Source organism: Anopheles ziemanni, chromosome 2 (genome assembly GCF_943734765.1).
Source record: "Anopheles ziemanni chromosome 2, idAnoZiCoDA_A2_x.2, whole genome shotgun sequence".
NCBI lineage: Eukaryota > Metazoa > Arthropoda > Insecta > Diptera > Culicidae > Anopheles > Anopheles ziemanni.
In genome coordinates, this window is record NC_080705.1 from 56,892,429 (window position 1) to 56,909,085 (window position 16,657).

A 16,657-nucleotide genomic window follows, 5' to 3' on the forward strand; every position below is an offset into this window, starting at 1 on the left:
AGATTGTTAAGAAAACTGGCTTGTGTTAAAATTTAACCATAATTTCAACTCTTACTTCATCCTTTTGAACTGATGTATAATTTGATACCATGGGTACGATGTCCAAAAGGATGGGATAAGGACTGGTTGGCTGCATCTTTGACCTCTTTGAAAAGCGTTATCACTCTCAAAACACTCTACCTCGTGGTACTGAAACCCCTATGAATAGACCGGTACCCGACAGGGTCGCCATTTGCCCATAGCGAAGCCCAAAGTAGCCAGTAGCAACACGAAAAGACCATGCTGAATGTTAGCTTAACCATTTTGGGTACGTGGAATGAACTCGTTCTCCTGGAATGTGGTAGAAATTTTGTGTAATCCTTCACATCTTGCCAGCGAAGATCAAAAGTACCGGGTGCGGGTGAGGTGGTTGAGGAGTGCATCCAAGCCGGAAGTCACATTCATCGACACATCTGGACATCCTCCCTCCAACCTCCCGTAGACGTTGGGTTCACCATTTGTTCCCGACCTTCTGAGACTGTTGCGTGTCTCGGAACTGGTCGGACATCGCCGGAACCCCCCGGAACAGCATCGCTGTGGCATCCCACAACCATGTTCTACGACGGGGCCCGTGATTTATCTCCACCGGAGCCATGCGGTCTTCCTGGTAAGCGCACGACATGAAAAAAAAAAAACAAGAGGCCAACGAAGACGACGACAACAAGGCGTCGGTTTTGATCCTGTCCTCCGGAATGCCAAATGGGACGATAATGGGGAAAGTTTTACACGCCCACCTTGACGGGAGAAAATATTATCCTTCGCTTACGAGGGCTCGGTGGAATCTTGCGGCAGCAGAAAGGTAAGGTGCGGTAGGCAATCCTCAGCTTCGTCCTGTTGGTTCGCATTCCAGAGCCGTTGCCGGTGGTGCCAGCCATGTAAGTTTTTCGCCAGACATTTAGCCGGTCCCGGCCAAAGTTGAGCAGTTTCCGAAAAACGGGAGCACAGGAGCAACTTTTGCCAAAGTATGCTCAAGCGATGCAAGGCGATCCGTCGTGTATCGAGCGCACATCAAAAGATACAGCTCTTTTTTTTCTCGTCCTCTAAATTATTTCATTTCTGATAATGCTATTCACAATTCCTCGCACACGTTTGTGTGTGTGTGTGTGTGTCTGTGGGGCTTCTCACATAATATCCCCTGCAGAAAGGTTTCACGTTCATGCCATTGCGCCACTTTCATCACGTACTCTTTGAACCGGCGGCCGCGTACACGCTGAAAGTATCTGTCAATGGCTCTTTACGCCTTCAACACATATTAAATACTTTCCGGTGCGGATGGTGCGGTAGCATATGTACGATGAATAATGAAAATATTATGCATAAACAAAATGAAACGAAGTGGATGCGGCAAGTCACGTTGTACTGTCGCCTCACCGCGCTTAACAATATTGGTGCAGTGTGTTTAATATTTTGCGGTTTTTATATGATAGCAAAAGGAATTTTCCCTTATATTTTAAAGCTTAACTAGGTCATCCTGTATTTTTAAGAATGTTTCATTTATTACGAGCATATCACCGAAGTCACGGTACTCCAACGCGAGCCGATGAAGCGGGGGTCATATTTTGCTGGCGAAAGATTTGTCAACAGAGTGGCAGCTACACGTGCAACGGTGTTTTTCCGAAAAGATAGAAAACTTTTACCACCGCCATGATACTTTGGCCCACGTCGCGGATGAATCAATTTAACGATGATTTATTAAGCCGCTAACGCCGAGAATGGAGCGCCGTTGGAGCAATCTGTTCGTACGCAGCATCTATCTTAACTGGTGCTAGTTGGCGAGGTTCCTTTCTCCCCATTTTATGACGCTTCGGTGATTTGTGAGTGCTTGTGTGTGTTTGTGTATGTGTGTGTTTTACCCCCCTTTCTGACTGATATGAGTTATGAACGAGCCGAGATTAGGCTTACAACGAATTTACATAAACTCCCTCAGAAACAACAATCCAACAAACGCCCGCGTGACACCATAGGGCGGCCGGATCATGATCGTGTTGCCCCCGGTAATGCGTGTGTGCGTGTGTGTCTGCGCGCGTGTGCTTACGCGACATAGCGACATGCAAAATGACTCGTCTTATCGCACCCGAAGCAATAAGAGCGTGGGACTCTTTCCATCGCGGCCAAAGTAAAAAAGAAAATAAATCCATCGAAAATCCTTTCCCACTCCTCCGCGCACGCACTCACACCCGTCGACCGTCGCAATTTGTAGAAATTTGACTTTATCAGCCACTGATGATCTGTCACAAAGTACGAATACGTGTTTTCATTACTCAGCGCCGAAACGGCTACGGGGGGAAAGCATTCGCGGTTTTCACCCGAAGCGCCACCGAAAATCCGCGTAAGCTCTCGTACTTCAGAACTTGGACCGTGTGTGACGGTGGGGGACGGGAAAAAGCAACAACGAGTGGGGAAAAAAAGAACCAATCTCCAAAGTCGTCAGCGTGAAGCTTCGAGAGCGGGAAAGCACCCGAACGTACCGTTTCTGCCGGCGAGAGAGGGTTGGGTGGGGAAATGGGACTGCATAAATCATGGCACTGATATTTAACATAAAACTACAATAAATATTGGAAAATGATGGCCATTTTCCTGGATCCGGCGTGCGACCGGAGATCGTGCAGGAAATGGGGGGAAGCCCGGAAGGGTGGGCTCGGGTGGTAGAGGGACAGTATGCTATCGACAGAGTGGCGCTCGTCATGTTGGGAGGAAGATGAAAATTGATGCGGTTGCACGCGTGCGTGTGTATGGAAAAGCGCTTGCGGCAGCTGGTTGAGTTATCGAAGCGGGCTGTCGCTTGCAAATGTGCCAATGTTTCTATCGACATAGCAGATACCTTTGGCCTTCGCCATGAGTATGTTATCATGTTATGTGTGTGTGTGTGTGGAAAAGTTTTCCGTGCTAGATTCGATTACGATCTGGCGGTATTAAATGGAAGAGAATACAACTTTCTTTACGCAAGAATCCCAACTTGAACTGCTAAGCTGGAATCATTTGGAATGCTGTGCAGACACGCAGCTCTTAACTTTACGGAGGTTCATAAACGAAACTGCTAAGCGTGGAAATACACAGACTAGATTTTCACCATACGGTGCTTTAAAGTACGGGCGCTCGCTTCTTGAAGTGCAACATAAAAAGTGCGTAAATGCTTACCATTTGCCACTGAAACTATGTATGTGTACGCTGTGCGAAGCCGACACATAATTAAGGCCCCTACGTAGTGCCATCTCTTATCTGTCAGCTTGAGAAGTCACGCTCTAAGGTTCACTCGGCGAACGTATGGGGCGGTTCAGCTGTGGATTTCAATTAATGCAGCCCCGGATTATGTTGGCGGATTTATCCAACACCTCCAACACCCGGGCGGAGTTGTTATAGTGCTGAAGTTTATATTGTTTCGGCTAAGTGTTAATCACAATTCTTCGTCGGAAGTGCACAAGAAGCGCACACAAAGACGGCAATGAGCCCGGATCGTTGTTGCTCCGTGCTCGTGCTACATTCACACTAGTGGCGAATGTCATCGTAAAACGCATGTTCAATGCTGGCTGTCACTTCAAAAAGTCACCTACCTACCCAGCGCGTTGTCCTCACCGGGAGGAGTGCCATTTGTCTTGGCAGAGAAGAACGCACACACTGGAGCACCATTCAGCGCAGTGCCATTCATCTAACTTCATGCGGCCAAACGTGCAACGTCACGGCCGGGCGTCGACTTGAAGATGAACCGGGCACCGCGGCGCAATCCACTAGCTAATCCCCTAAACTCCTGATGCCCCGGCTCGTGCCAACTTGAGAAAGAAGGGTGCAATTTAGTCTTTCCACGAGATGCCTCACTCTTGGCTTGGCGTGACGGTGTGATAAATCCCATCCCGAATGTCCCGGGACCGGAGCTAGACAAAGGCGACCGTTGAGCTGTGTACCTGTTTAGTTGCTCGGCCAGGATGTTCCCTCTTTTTTTTGCTGCATCCTTCCACTCTTGGGCTGCTTCGTGCTTCCTTCCGTCTACCCCCCTCCCCGAAACGGTCGGTGCTTAATGTTTGCATTTGTTCTTGGTCCGTGTTTTCATTTCATCTACGCTGTTGAAGTCCTTTTCAGCGTGAGTGATCTACCCGCGTGCGCCCGTCCTACGCCTTACCCCGCAGGATGAAAGGGTCATCACCCCCCCTCAAACTACCTCCCAGCAAAGCCCGCATCAAAGCGTGCCCGCGCGGGCCCGGGCGTAATTTCATATCTGCAGTCTAAACAAGCTAAAACATTGCGCTGACGATGATGAAGCACCGTCTGGGCGGCATTTTCCGCCGGCCTCGGTCCCATTTTGGTGAGCTCCTCTCGCCGACCGCCCGCTTCATGAGGCAGAAAGGACTGCTATATTTGGGTAGCTTCCGAACGCAAATGAGAGATGTTTTGTCCTCCCGGAGGATTTCCATTTGCGGACCGTGCCGCTGTCTTTCCTGCTCCAGCTTTTCCGCGGGTTCTAAGCCACCGTGACAGCGACCGTGCTGCAGCAATAAATATTCCCGTTTGCGAGACGACCTCGCCACCCGACGGATGACGTACATTATCTTATGGATCCAGTAGGCCCGTCTTCGGCGGAACTCGCGCAGGATGGCCGGTCCTCACGGGAGTGAAATGTCAAAAGAACACTGAAAGGCGTTTTTCGTCGCAAATTTACTTAGTCGAAGTTGGCTACGTGACCAGTTCAAGCTAAGCCGTTTCCTGCTTTCCGATAAAACTCTTCTGCGAACTTAACATTTTTGCAAACACCTACACGCTTTCAAAAATATTACAGTTTACGCTTGAGGGCGCACTACTAGACTTCATCCACGACCAGCTCGGGGCAAGGATTTTGCATCGCGAAACGAGCAGTAACTCCCGCCTTAAGGCAAGGGAAACGCTCTACCTCGTTTTTCCGGCCACGGGGCAATGTGCCCGGGGAAATGAGATTTAAAGTACGATTTTGCTTGTCCGCTCGACTTCCTGCCGCACAAAGTTGCATCGCTGACGAATGGATGCAACCGGGTCCGTCGGGGGTGCCGACAGTTTGCCGAGAATATTATTTCCGCTGCACACCGGGTGCATTTACAGCTGCAGAGCTGTGCTGAAAGCTAGGCCAGGAAGTTCGGCCGGTTGTTGCACCACTTCCTGCCAACCGGAAGTCAGCAACGGGCCCGCCCTCGTTGGAAGCGCCATGGACGCAAAACAACGTCAGCGAGGCAGAAGTTGTGGTGTTGCACTGTGTCATTATTTGATGCTGTTTTGACGGTCGGGCAAGATATGTAACACAATTTATTCAACGGTCGTACAAGTTGAACTTTATGAAACATGGAGAAAAATTTGCTTCGATTTGCTCTGCAAATGCTGGATTTGTAATATTTCGCGCCAAATCAGTTTGCCGACAACATTCTTACATGTGGTGCGACGTTGTGTAGAGTGAATTTCCTTTTTTTCCGTACCATAGTCAACAAGAAATAGTGGATATGCCAACGCCAGCATAAGTCTTTAAATTAAATCTTCAAACAATCGATCGAGTAAATATTGCGGAAAAGCTGCATTTGCAGATTTGCAGAAAAAATGGGTATGAAACTGATTGGAGAAAAATAATTGCTCGGCAGCCTTCAGCCCTTTTCTTGGCAAGGAAAGGATCGAGTTGCCTAACAGGGCTTTGGGCGATTCGCAATGGAATGATGAAACAATTATATTTCTGTCGGAAACCGATTTTCTCCGACCACCTTCACCACGCGCTTGTCCCTGTTCCTCGTGGATAAAGTTTGCGCTGTGGGCAAACTAATCCTTGTGCTACGATATTTGTGAGATCTTTCTTCGGTCGATGATATTGAATATTTATCGGAAATATATTTATCGAGCCCGGTACTAGGTACCGGTGGCCTAGTTTAATGGCGGAGTTTTGCTGTGCGGCGGTATATTTGGCCGCAAAAGTTGGACTACTGCAGCAAGTCTTAACCGCTGAACCGGGAAGCAGAGAAGCAATAGCATCAAGGCGACTGCATGCAGTTAAACTTTGGAATGCAATTTGTTGCCCTTCTTTACGCTAACCTACCCCGGAAGCCGTCTCATCACTACGGCCCCTAGTATTGGTATGCCTTTATTGAAGAATCGAACTCAACTGACGTTTAGTCTGAATTGCAGAAAAGCCTTTGGCGAACATCTGCCAATTCGAAGTAGTACAGAGCAGAATTAAAACTGCGAAAGATAGTGCATAAGTTGCGCTTTGATTTTCATTTGGTACTACTGTGTTTTGTTCTATAGTCAAGAACAAGCGGTCGCTTTAAATTGGACTGTTGAGCCTTTCTATTGAGAATACATTTTTGAGAGCTTCTACATGGACAGTTTCCGAATATATTTTACTCGATTTTTAAAATCGCAGTTCATGTGCAACGTGTGTTATTTTCACATAAACGGAATTTTTATTCAATATCGGCATAGCGAGCACCATCTTTGTGTCTCAACTCCGCAAACGTCAGATGCAAGATCGTCCTAATAGACGATGCAGTTTGTTTTACTTGCTGGGTCGGGTTTGGTGAGCTTTTCTCTGCATATTGTGTGGTTAAGACCGAACAGACCAGATGTTCGGTGCACACCCGAGGGGAAGTTGTGCTTTTGTGGTTTGCCATACTGTGCGCCTCTTACTGCACGAGCCGTACACCCGCACTCCTCATAGTATTGAACGAGTGACAGCAAATGAAAATCGACAGAAAAACGCTTCGGCTGCACGTGCAAAATAGTATAATCCTTTCAAGAGACACTGCCTTCAACTCGATGTTTGAAAGATGTGTTGGCGTTGCAGAAATAACTGAACAACCATTGCTATGCAGCATACACTGATGCAGGTCCATGTACGATTGAACGCCTAACCTTGTGCTTAGGCTTACAGTTTGGCGTTTCAGCCTGTGCTTATTCGTTTTCTGTGCCGAGGATTATGCCAAAAATATTGGTATATTTGCGTCACACGTAATGCAAAAAAAAGCTGCCCTCATGAATCATAAATCTTGAGAGATGGTTTTTTAAATATATATTTACACACACACTAATTATAAAATGAGAAAATTTGTCTTTGCTTACGACAAGCAACGTGAAGCGTTAATCAAAACTTATACTGGACCGTTTAGCTAAATTCTAACGGGTTTTCAAAATCTTTTTTAACTTCAATTTTAACGTGATTTTTGAAGAGAACTAACTATATGACATTTTGCAACTGATTTTCGTTTGAGAGCTGAATTTATTTTGTGATCATTTTGATGCGAAAAAATCTGCACATACTCGTAAGTCGTCTTCTTTCTGCTGCAAAGCAGATTGAAATTAAGTAGCTCAAGCCTTGATCCATATGTGCTCTGAAAACCAAACAGGAAAAAACCCTATGTCTATTTACGTCTTCGTGTGCGGGCAATGGGAAAAACAAAGCACTAGAATGAAACTTTTTCAATTAGGGTACATTCGCATGAGTCGAACTGCACGGAAGTGCTGTCTATTTGCATCGGACCGAACATTGTTTTTCTGACAATCGGTTCCAAACACCGAAGGACTTGCTGGAGCTAGTGCTTTAGGCGCTTCAGCAACCCACTGAGAAGCGATTCGCCTGCTTCATATCGCTCGGATCAGGCCTTCAGGAACTTCTGAGAGTCCATTGTGATCGGCTTAAGACGGCGTATATTGTTAGGTGGAACCCACTCGACAACGCCAAGCCTTCAACTAGCCACATATCCACTCCGCAGGCATACATCCCTGTGCCAAGCTGTCGTTAGAGGGCAGCCCACATCACCATAACATGAAACCCCAAAAAATATACACCAGTTGCAAGGGTGCATGAAACAAAGTATGAGCCTGAGTAGCACTTCCGGTTCGTGTTTGGTACGGAAGAGGTTTCCGATAACCGATCACGTCAGAACGGTTCTGCATAAAGCGAGCTATAGATTGTCCAAGCCCCTCCCATTTGCAGGCACTTTTTCTACTTCTTCCGAACGTTCTAGATTGAGCGGGCGTAAAAGTTTGTGTTTGTTTTTGGTATGCATGGGAATAATGTACATGCGGTGCTGGGAGCATGCTTGGAGCCAGGCCACCCTCAGTAGCAGTCCCGTGTGTGGCACGAACTCAACAAGTTATGTTATTGTTTGGATAATTTCAGTTAACTTGCCATTCGTTGGGACATGTGTTCGTAACGATGTACGATTTTTGGGGATGTCGAGTGTACCAAATTGAAAACGCAGTATATTGGAATAAATTGTTGGCGATTTTGCAAACGCCGTGAGGTGATAACCATGTGTTTCTTAGCTGTTGATCGGATCAGTGTCTCAAGTTTTGATAAAGTACTAGTTGTTCTGTTCAATCGAATGGAAAGCGCTCGATTGATTGATTACTCAGCAACATAACTTATTATGAAAAGCGTACATAGCGTGAGAAAGCGTTTATCAGATAAATAGCTTCCAAAATTGTTACTCAACCGTTGTATCATGGAAGTGTTTCCCAAATAAAAGTGACGATGAACCAATAGAAGCGTATTTTGATAAACGCAAGCGAAGCTCACGCAGAAAGGACTTATTTTGTTTGTTAGGGGTTGTCTTTTTCTTTTTTTTTGTTTTTAACGAAACATTGTTTCTACTTACCATCATGCGAGTCGTACATGTAGATGATCCGATCCCAACCGTAGTAGCGTACCGTGTCGATGATGGCCTGATAGTAGTCGGGCCGCATGCTGATGGCAAAGTCGAGGAATCCGGACGACGGCGTCAGCACCTTCTCCGGGAACCAGGGCGTCACGAACGGCATCTGGAAGGTGTTGCTGTACGAGTGCAGCGTGTCGAAGGAATCCGGCGAGACGGCTCCGAGCATCGCGAACACGCCGCGGGAGAATTGGTTGCAAACTGTCGAAGGAGGAGGAGGAGGAGGAGAGAGTAAAAAGGCAAGAGTTGGTGATGGTGTTCGTGGTGGTTTGATAAATTCAGTTACCGCCCCCGGCGCAAGTCAACGATGATCAAAAGTTAGCAGATGATGCCATAAGAAGTAAACGTTGGTAGAGTTATGGCGAAAGGAAACAGAAATGAAAGGGAAAACGAAATGCTAACGTATTCTAATCGAAATGCACGGTCTGATGCTGACGGTGTTGACTTCTTGAGGCGCAGGTGTGCCCTCGCTGTCGGCGAAGGTGATGCCTTGTGACAAATGGAATTATTTTCAACCGGCACGCGTTCGCCTGCTGGGGCGCGTGTGGCAATAAAGGCGAGACGAGGCTCTTATGAGGATGAAGATGAGTTTGTGCCAACATGGTTTGTTGGTTGGTCACTTTTCCCGGGCCCTATAGCAGGTAGTTCCACTAGCGGCACTGACGGCAGTGTGCTTCGTGTAAGGAGAACTGGCTGCTGGAAGAAGGGGCTGGGAAGAATTTAATCCCATTATGACACGCGCTTGTTAGTCTGACATGCTGGAAGAACTGAAGGTAGCTCCTCTCGTGTCACAAATGCCAAGACGATGGTTCGGGCCGTTTCACACCACATAACGCACTGATGAAACAATATTATATGGCCCGCGGGCTCCATCCAGCGTCGATTGGTTCGATTTGATCGAATTGCCCCTCCTAAATCTTTGAAAAGATCATCTTCGACCCGGGCCACTGGCACGAGGGAAGATTGGAATCTTCCCAAAGCCCCCCAACAAGCAAAGATGAAGGAATCACCTTGGGACTACATTGAGTAATCATAATAATCCTTCATGAACGTAATTGAGCTTAGAAATAGCGTTTTTGATATAGCATTTCTGAACTCGCGAAATACTTTTGTTGGAATAATAATTAGTTTTCATTCGAAACTAGCTCTTAGAAAAGAAGCATCCTTGTGAAAAAGTATGTTTGTGAGATAATTGCCAGTTCCGTAGAGACTTCTATAGCGAATTTTCTAATTAAGGTGATAAAACATATTGAAATGTTCACCTTCCCAGCCGGGTGGCTATATTTTGGGATAACAAACACTCCAAAGAGCGGAGGAAACAAACATGTAGCATAAATTATTTGCTTTAATTGCTCCGGCGCTACGATCCCGCAACCCTTTTATGTATTCGCTCGTTATTCAATTAATGCAAAACAAGCGGCCCAAATTTAATTTCGCATCGGTACTTCATCAAAAGCAACCATCTACCGGTGTCTTGGGTACGCCGGTACGGTATCTAATATTTTTATTGGCTGGGGCGTAGGCGTACGTATGTGTGTGCTGTTTTTCCCATGTTCCCGTAGACCGGAGTGGAGCCCCCCTTTTTCTCAACTGTTGGTTTCCTTTCCCTCGGCCCACCAGGCAACCGGCAAGCGACGCCACCCGAGAGACACAAACTGAAGAATTCAATTTATTTCCACCTTCGTTAGCCAAAACATTTGCTCAAAATATGTGCACACGGGAAGGAGTTTTCCTCGCACGCCCAAGAACATTCTGAGTGGAAGGAAACCAGAAAAGTAGACAAAAAATGGTGGCAAAGCGTTTCCTTTTCGTTGTATTCCGCGTCCGCATTGCCGAGCAGAAAATTGCGAATGCCACCAATGCTTCCATTATTTAGTACTGTTTTGTTTGTCAGCCGGCTTCAAACATTCGGCGCATAAAATGATACTACCATTCATCGCCAGCTTGCACCCGGGTGGGTGGCAGCGGGGCGGGGGCATCCGCAGGCAATTCCTTGCCATAGCGGGAGTTGTATTTATCCAGCGGAAGACAGCGTCGAGAAGGCTTGGAATTGGTTTGCTGTGCGGCAGCATCGGAATGGAACAAGATGCCTGTTAGGCGACTTCGTTGTGCGATGCTGAAATTCGGTTCCTTTGTGGCTCACACACGCACGCACAGCAACACATAACAAATAAGCAACCCATAGGAGGGTTATTGTATTGCAAGGCGCCCCACCTAACACGCCTGGAGCACAAGAAAACGCATATCTATATTTATTAGCGGCTGGTTAGGGCTGTCGAGAATGATGAGGCGCGGTGACTTCGCTCCTTCTGCTCTTGCGAGGGCAAGTTGTGATGCATGCTGATGGGAGGAGCTGCCGACGAAGTTTGCCCAAGAACAGCAAAAGCGCTTTCATTAGAGTGTATTTGAGACAGGCACTTCAAATAAAATTAGTTCTGTTGATTGTCTGCCGCCTGCCGCGGAAGAGCAGTTCAAAGACAAAAGGGAAAACGGGCCGCGAAAAGCGTATGAGCAAATGGCGGAGGGCGATGGAAGCAGCTGCGAGTGGATGTTGCTGTCGAACCATCGATGAGTAGACAAGCTTGCAGCGCCAAAGCGATCTCGACACGGGGCCCAAGGTTCACTGCCAGTGTGCAGTGTTGATTTTTATTCAAAGTTTTTCTTCCCCAAAGTTGGTCGCGCGACTTGTAATAGAAAAACGAAATGAGTCAGCTGCAATTTCAATTTGATCTGAAATTCCGATTCAAAGGGCAAATATTTAAATATCTCCGCGAGTATGCCGGCGTGATATTTTGCGTTTCTTTACGGCGCTGTACTTTGCGCCTGGTAGGCATAATATTCCATTTGATGTTGGAAAGCGTGCAGGCGTGCGTGTGTGATGCGCGGCGCGGAAGAGAATGAATAAAATTTTCTTCCAATGAAACATTCAAAACAAATATACAGTGTGTCATTAAATTGAGTGCACAGCCGTAAACAATTTCGCAATGTAGGCCTAGAATCAACTTGAACCTTCCTTTTTTGTAAACACACTTCTCAAGCGCACGGTTAGCTTGGAACGTGTTTAAACATTTCTGTTTGACGGTATACACTTTTAATATAAGCGCGAAATGGGTCCTGGTTAGGTAATTTATTTTTAAAAATAAAGGATGAAAAGTGCTGTTTCCAATAAAGTTGGTACAAAATGATCGGTTAAAAGCGTTTCGGCGTAAAAAATTTCGATAAACTTTGTTTGAAAATAACTGTGGTTTTCTATGTCAAACATAATTTATAGCGTTACAAACAAGGTTATTCCTAAGGTTGAGTCACATCGAACGATTTAACAGGTAAACATAGCGCTAGCTTTGAATTTATAATAATTTAAACAAAAATTCGTAACCAACGTTTGAATTCAATTGTATAACAAAAATGTAGTTGAACCAGGATGAAAAACACATTTATATGGATCAACGGCCACCAACCATTTGATTCTTGTATCAGGAGACTTTTTTTCTTGGAATAGCCATAAAGTATAAATCAAGTCTTGAGAAGGAAAACTTTTCCAACACGCGGAATGAACGGGTTATGTAAAACGCTAAAGCAGGCTACAGTCAAAGGTAAAGGGCGCGTTCTAAGTTCTAACAGAACGCGTGTCTGTTACACAATTTTTACTTGATAAACTTGATCAAATATGTATCCAATAAAAATGCGTTTATAAGCGTCCATTAAAAATCTCAAACCCTTCAAACGTTGTCTCAGGATGTCACAGGAGTACAGCAATCTTTTCATTCCTGACATTTAACGGTTGACGGCGGAAGCGTCATCCTATACTTACTCAGTCTGGAGAGCTTGAAGGCGTCGGCCGTGTTGATCACGTCGACATACGCCTGCAACTCAAAACGTCTCGCGGTGACATTCAGGTTGTGGTTGAGCATCGCAAACTTGAATGCCGACTGGATCTCGTCGGTGCCCTGTTCGAATATTGCTCCTGAAATGAGAAAACCCAACGCGAAAGCGATCATTAGTGGTGGGAAAATGGGAAAACGAAATCTGCAAACATACAAACAATACCCTAATTGAACGGAAGATGGTAAAAGTGAAGCAGTCAGACAATCATTTACCGGTAACGAAAGATCATAAGCTATTTGTGGTTAACTGGTGGAAATGAAATTGCTTCTCCAGCCGGCTAGAGGCAAAAGAAGCGGCAGTAGCGTAACAACGGAACATCATCCGCCAGCTTAACCGGGGACGCAAATTGGGCCGACAGCTAATTTGATGCCGGTTTCCGCCCCCAAGCGGCGCACCTGCCCCCTCGCGCTCGGTGGAAACGGTCGGAAGCTGAAACGGGCTTCCCAAATGTGGCCAACCATGATTTCATTCATCAGCGAACTCATTTCCATTCCAATCTGCTTTGCATGGGACGCAAAATGCTGGCAATTCGTCGGGTAAAAAAGTGCCTTTCAAACGTCATTTGATTTGCCATTTCGTTTCTTTCGGCTAGCTTCGGGCACGCCGGGACCGAAACCGGTGCTTCTGGAACGGAGATGTTAAACAAAAGGAAATTACAAAAACCACGCCACGCACATTTCGCAGCGGAAAATCGGCTCAGCTCAACTGCTCAGAAAACAATTTCCGGACTATGATTTGAGGTGCGGCCCGGGATTGCTTTCTCCTCGGGATGTAAAGAGGGGTGGTTGGAGCAGTTATGGGTAAGCAGAGTTTTCATGCCGGTCGATGCTTATTGTCACAATCGCTCATCCGAAGGTGATGTACATTGTTGCGTGACTAACGAACCACACGGTATACCTTGTTTACGCCACGCGTTGATTCGTACCGTATTTTATTTCCCGACTTCATTTTGAGCATGGCTCCTACAACCTACAGGGACGAAGGTAAGGGCTTTCCAGGGCGAGATGTGTGTGAGTGGAAGGGACGGAAATAAACAATATGTTGACTGGTACACAGTTAACTTCTAGTTGATCCGGTACGAACGGTGTTTGTTCCATCTCAAACTGTTGACTGAAACAACAGCTAGCAGGAATGATGATACGGATTGTAGAAAGTTAAGGCCATAGTACAAACCGTAATGCAGCAGCTGTCAAAAAAATTTACAACACTTAATTTGAAAACTGTTTTGGTTTAATTTGACGTAAAATTTTCTTCTGCTTTCAAAGCAAAATAAACAAAATCAGATAAATATTCACTATCGTTTAATAGTTTAAGATCATGAAAACTATGAGTAATCCGCTATGTTACACGATATCACTTTTAATACTTTTTGACTATTACACTCCTGGAAATTTTTTGAGCAATTTATAAAGCAATAACGCAGCCAGTTTCTCACACTAGTCGTTTTAAACAGTTCATAACAACACAAAAATAACAAAATAACAAATAACAAATAATTTTATACTTGTTTGGTCTGTTGGCATGTGGTAAAGTTCAACAAACCGATCTTAAAGCAGTCAAATATTTTGTTGCTGAATTACGGTATAGTTTAATTGCCTGTAGTCTGTAAAATACACATTTTCATTTTTTCCATCAAACAATCGGTCAATTATAAGGCTATCTGTTCAAAGGCTGTAATACTTGATATTCACAGCGTGATTAATATCAATAATGAGGCACCTTTTGACTGCAAAGTAGTTACAAATTTATGCTTCACTCAAAAGGACACATGCGGGCAATTAGATTCAAACCCCGACACCATGAGTTATACGCCCCTCGAAAGTTAATTATAACTTCATCAAAGAAGCAAACTGGTTCCCGGACGGCAGTTTCGAGGGCAGTTGCTTATCGTGTTGCGCCGAAAACACCTTGAATGGACTCCGGTGTTTTGATGGACCAACGGTCATCACCCGGAAAACCGTGACGTTGATAAGCTGTTCTGTTTGGTTAATTGATTAGCTTTCAAAATATGCTAAGTACGTTCGTTTAATCTTCCGTTCTACCGGCGGCAAGGCAAGATCTCTCAGAACCAGGTTCTCTGAGGTCACTTTCCGGTGCCGAGGCGTTCTTCAGCGCTGGGGTGTGGCGAGCAGATTTATTCGCGTTGTGCAAATTTTGGGACCGAAATTGAAATTCACAGCATTGAAGCACCCGGCTCAGTTAAAGTTCTGCTAACGGCGAAAAATTGGGATTATGGTGAGGGCCGCTGGTGAAAACGATGGTAATTCAAAAGATAAAAAAATCACTCGATAAAACATAAGCATCAGGAATGTTGGGCCCTCGCCAAAGCTTGGGACTACACAATTGTCTTTCCGCCTTTTGTGGGAACCAGAACGCGTGGGGAGGAATACATAAAAAAATACCACAGCTTATCGCTTGCTTTAAAACGATCTATTCATGGAACGGATAAAAATTAATTAAAATTTCATCCCACTCCCCGCCGCGACCAAAGAATTCTGCTATCCGTGCATCAGTTCGGCTAGAGAGCGTAGAGTGTCTTCTTGTTCGGTGCTGGTGGACGCTTCTGAATGATGAATTTTGCAAAAGCCATCACCATCCGTCCGAGGGCCAGCGAGAGATGACGGAGGACGCGCACAGGGCATTGAAAAGTCGGGCAAAATACGATCAAGCTGAAAAGGCACGCCTGAACGGGATGGCAGGCGAGTGTTTTCCATGAAAAACCAAAAACCGAGCATTGGTTATGAAAATTTAAACAGGTTCACTAAGTGTGTAGGCGCCGAATAATAATTTCGCAATTAAGCCACCATTAAGTGCTAACACTACTCGATTATTGCGCGCCGTGAGAAGAATTTAATTAATGTATGCATGTAGCGGGTTGGCTTGGTTCGATTGACTTTGACGAGATGCTGCCAACGGGCAGGGCGTCGGATATGGGAGCACGAAGACGATGAAATTGCGGTTAGCACTCCACGCCAGTGCGGAATCTTTTATTGACTACTGAATTATGAATAGCACACAGCGGTGATGATACACTTCCGATGAGCAATCAAATATGTTACTATCGGGGCAAGTGTTGACGACGAAGTGCTTCCGTTGATTTGAGTGTCCAAGCAAAACACGGCGTAAAATAAAAAGATACCATTATTTTCTCATTATAACGAACAAAGATAGCAAACAAAAAACAAAATAGTTTCAATGCAGCGTTAATAAGTCGTTCATGTAGTTTTGGTTGGTAGCACAATGGTCTACGACTAGATTTCCTTAACAATTCATATAAACTTTCCTCCCTGTAGCTAATACACCGTGAATCTCTTTGTTAAATTTCTGTAAGTATTCCTCAGTAGCTTCATTTAGTATGAGCCCGTTCCAGGATAATTACCGCTGTACAGACCTTGCAGAAGATAATTTGATCATCTCGGCGAGCTAAAGGAGGCGACCAGGAGCTGAGTCGAGGGCAAACAGTTAAATACCTAAGCCATTACCATTATCATTCGAATAATTTCGAACTGCCGGCCGATCCTAGGGGTTTACATTCTCCGTAAGCAAGACAGCTTCATTTGCGAGGCTGTATTTGTTTCGGAATTAGAGTGATAAACCTTTTATTAAGGGTTGAATGTAAACAAAATGGGGAGCTTAAGCAGCAGTTAGCAGAATAACAATTAATTTTACAATTACCACCAGCAGAAAACACGAAAGCGACTGCTATTTCAAACATCGTTCTCGCTTCGCCCTTCGTTCAACGGAAGAACGGGGCATCCGTTAATGGAACGACTATTGACCGGGTGAGTATTATTTCCTCACAGACTTTCGACTCTCATGTCCAGGACTGTTTTACTTAGCTCCGGCTTCTCCTCGAGCTGGAGCTCTTGAGGACCTTTTAGCTAGTCAAACATTTTGTGTCGCGCCAAACCAGCTTGTGGACGGTGGGTGGTGAGTGTTTATAGAATGAGTAATATCGATTAAAACGAGCTGTTTAATTTACGACCATCCTTGTACCGGCTTAACATGGAGTGTTGTTCAACGTTTGGTTGGTATAAATAATAATTTTGTAAGTAAATTATAACTAAAGCCTTGAAAAC

General features: G+C 45.4%; 1 protein-coding gene across 1 annotated transcript in view; it reads right to left on the reverse strand.

Annotated features, from left to right (window-relative positions):
* LOC131282030 (glutamate receptor 1-like) overlaps nt 1-16,657 on the reverse strand; it is a 69,398-nt gene that overhangs the window by 35,935 nt on the left and 16,806 nt on the right. The window contains exons 2-3 of the mRNA XM_058311412.1: nt 12,505-12,657; nt 8,637-8,894 (exon numbers count right to left, since the gene is read on the reverse strand). Of these exons, the coding sequence (XP_058167395.1) occupies nt 8,637-8,894; nt 12,505-12,657 (411 nt within the window). The remainder of the gene's footprint in view (nt 1-8,636; nt 8,895-12,504; nt 12,658-16,657) is intronic.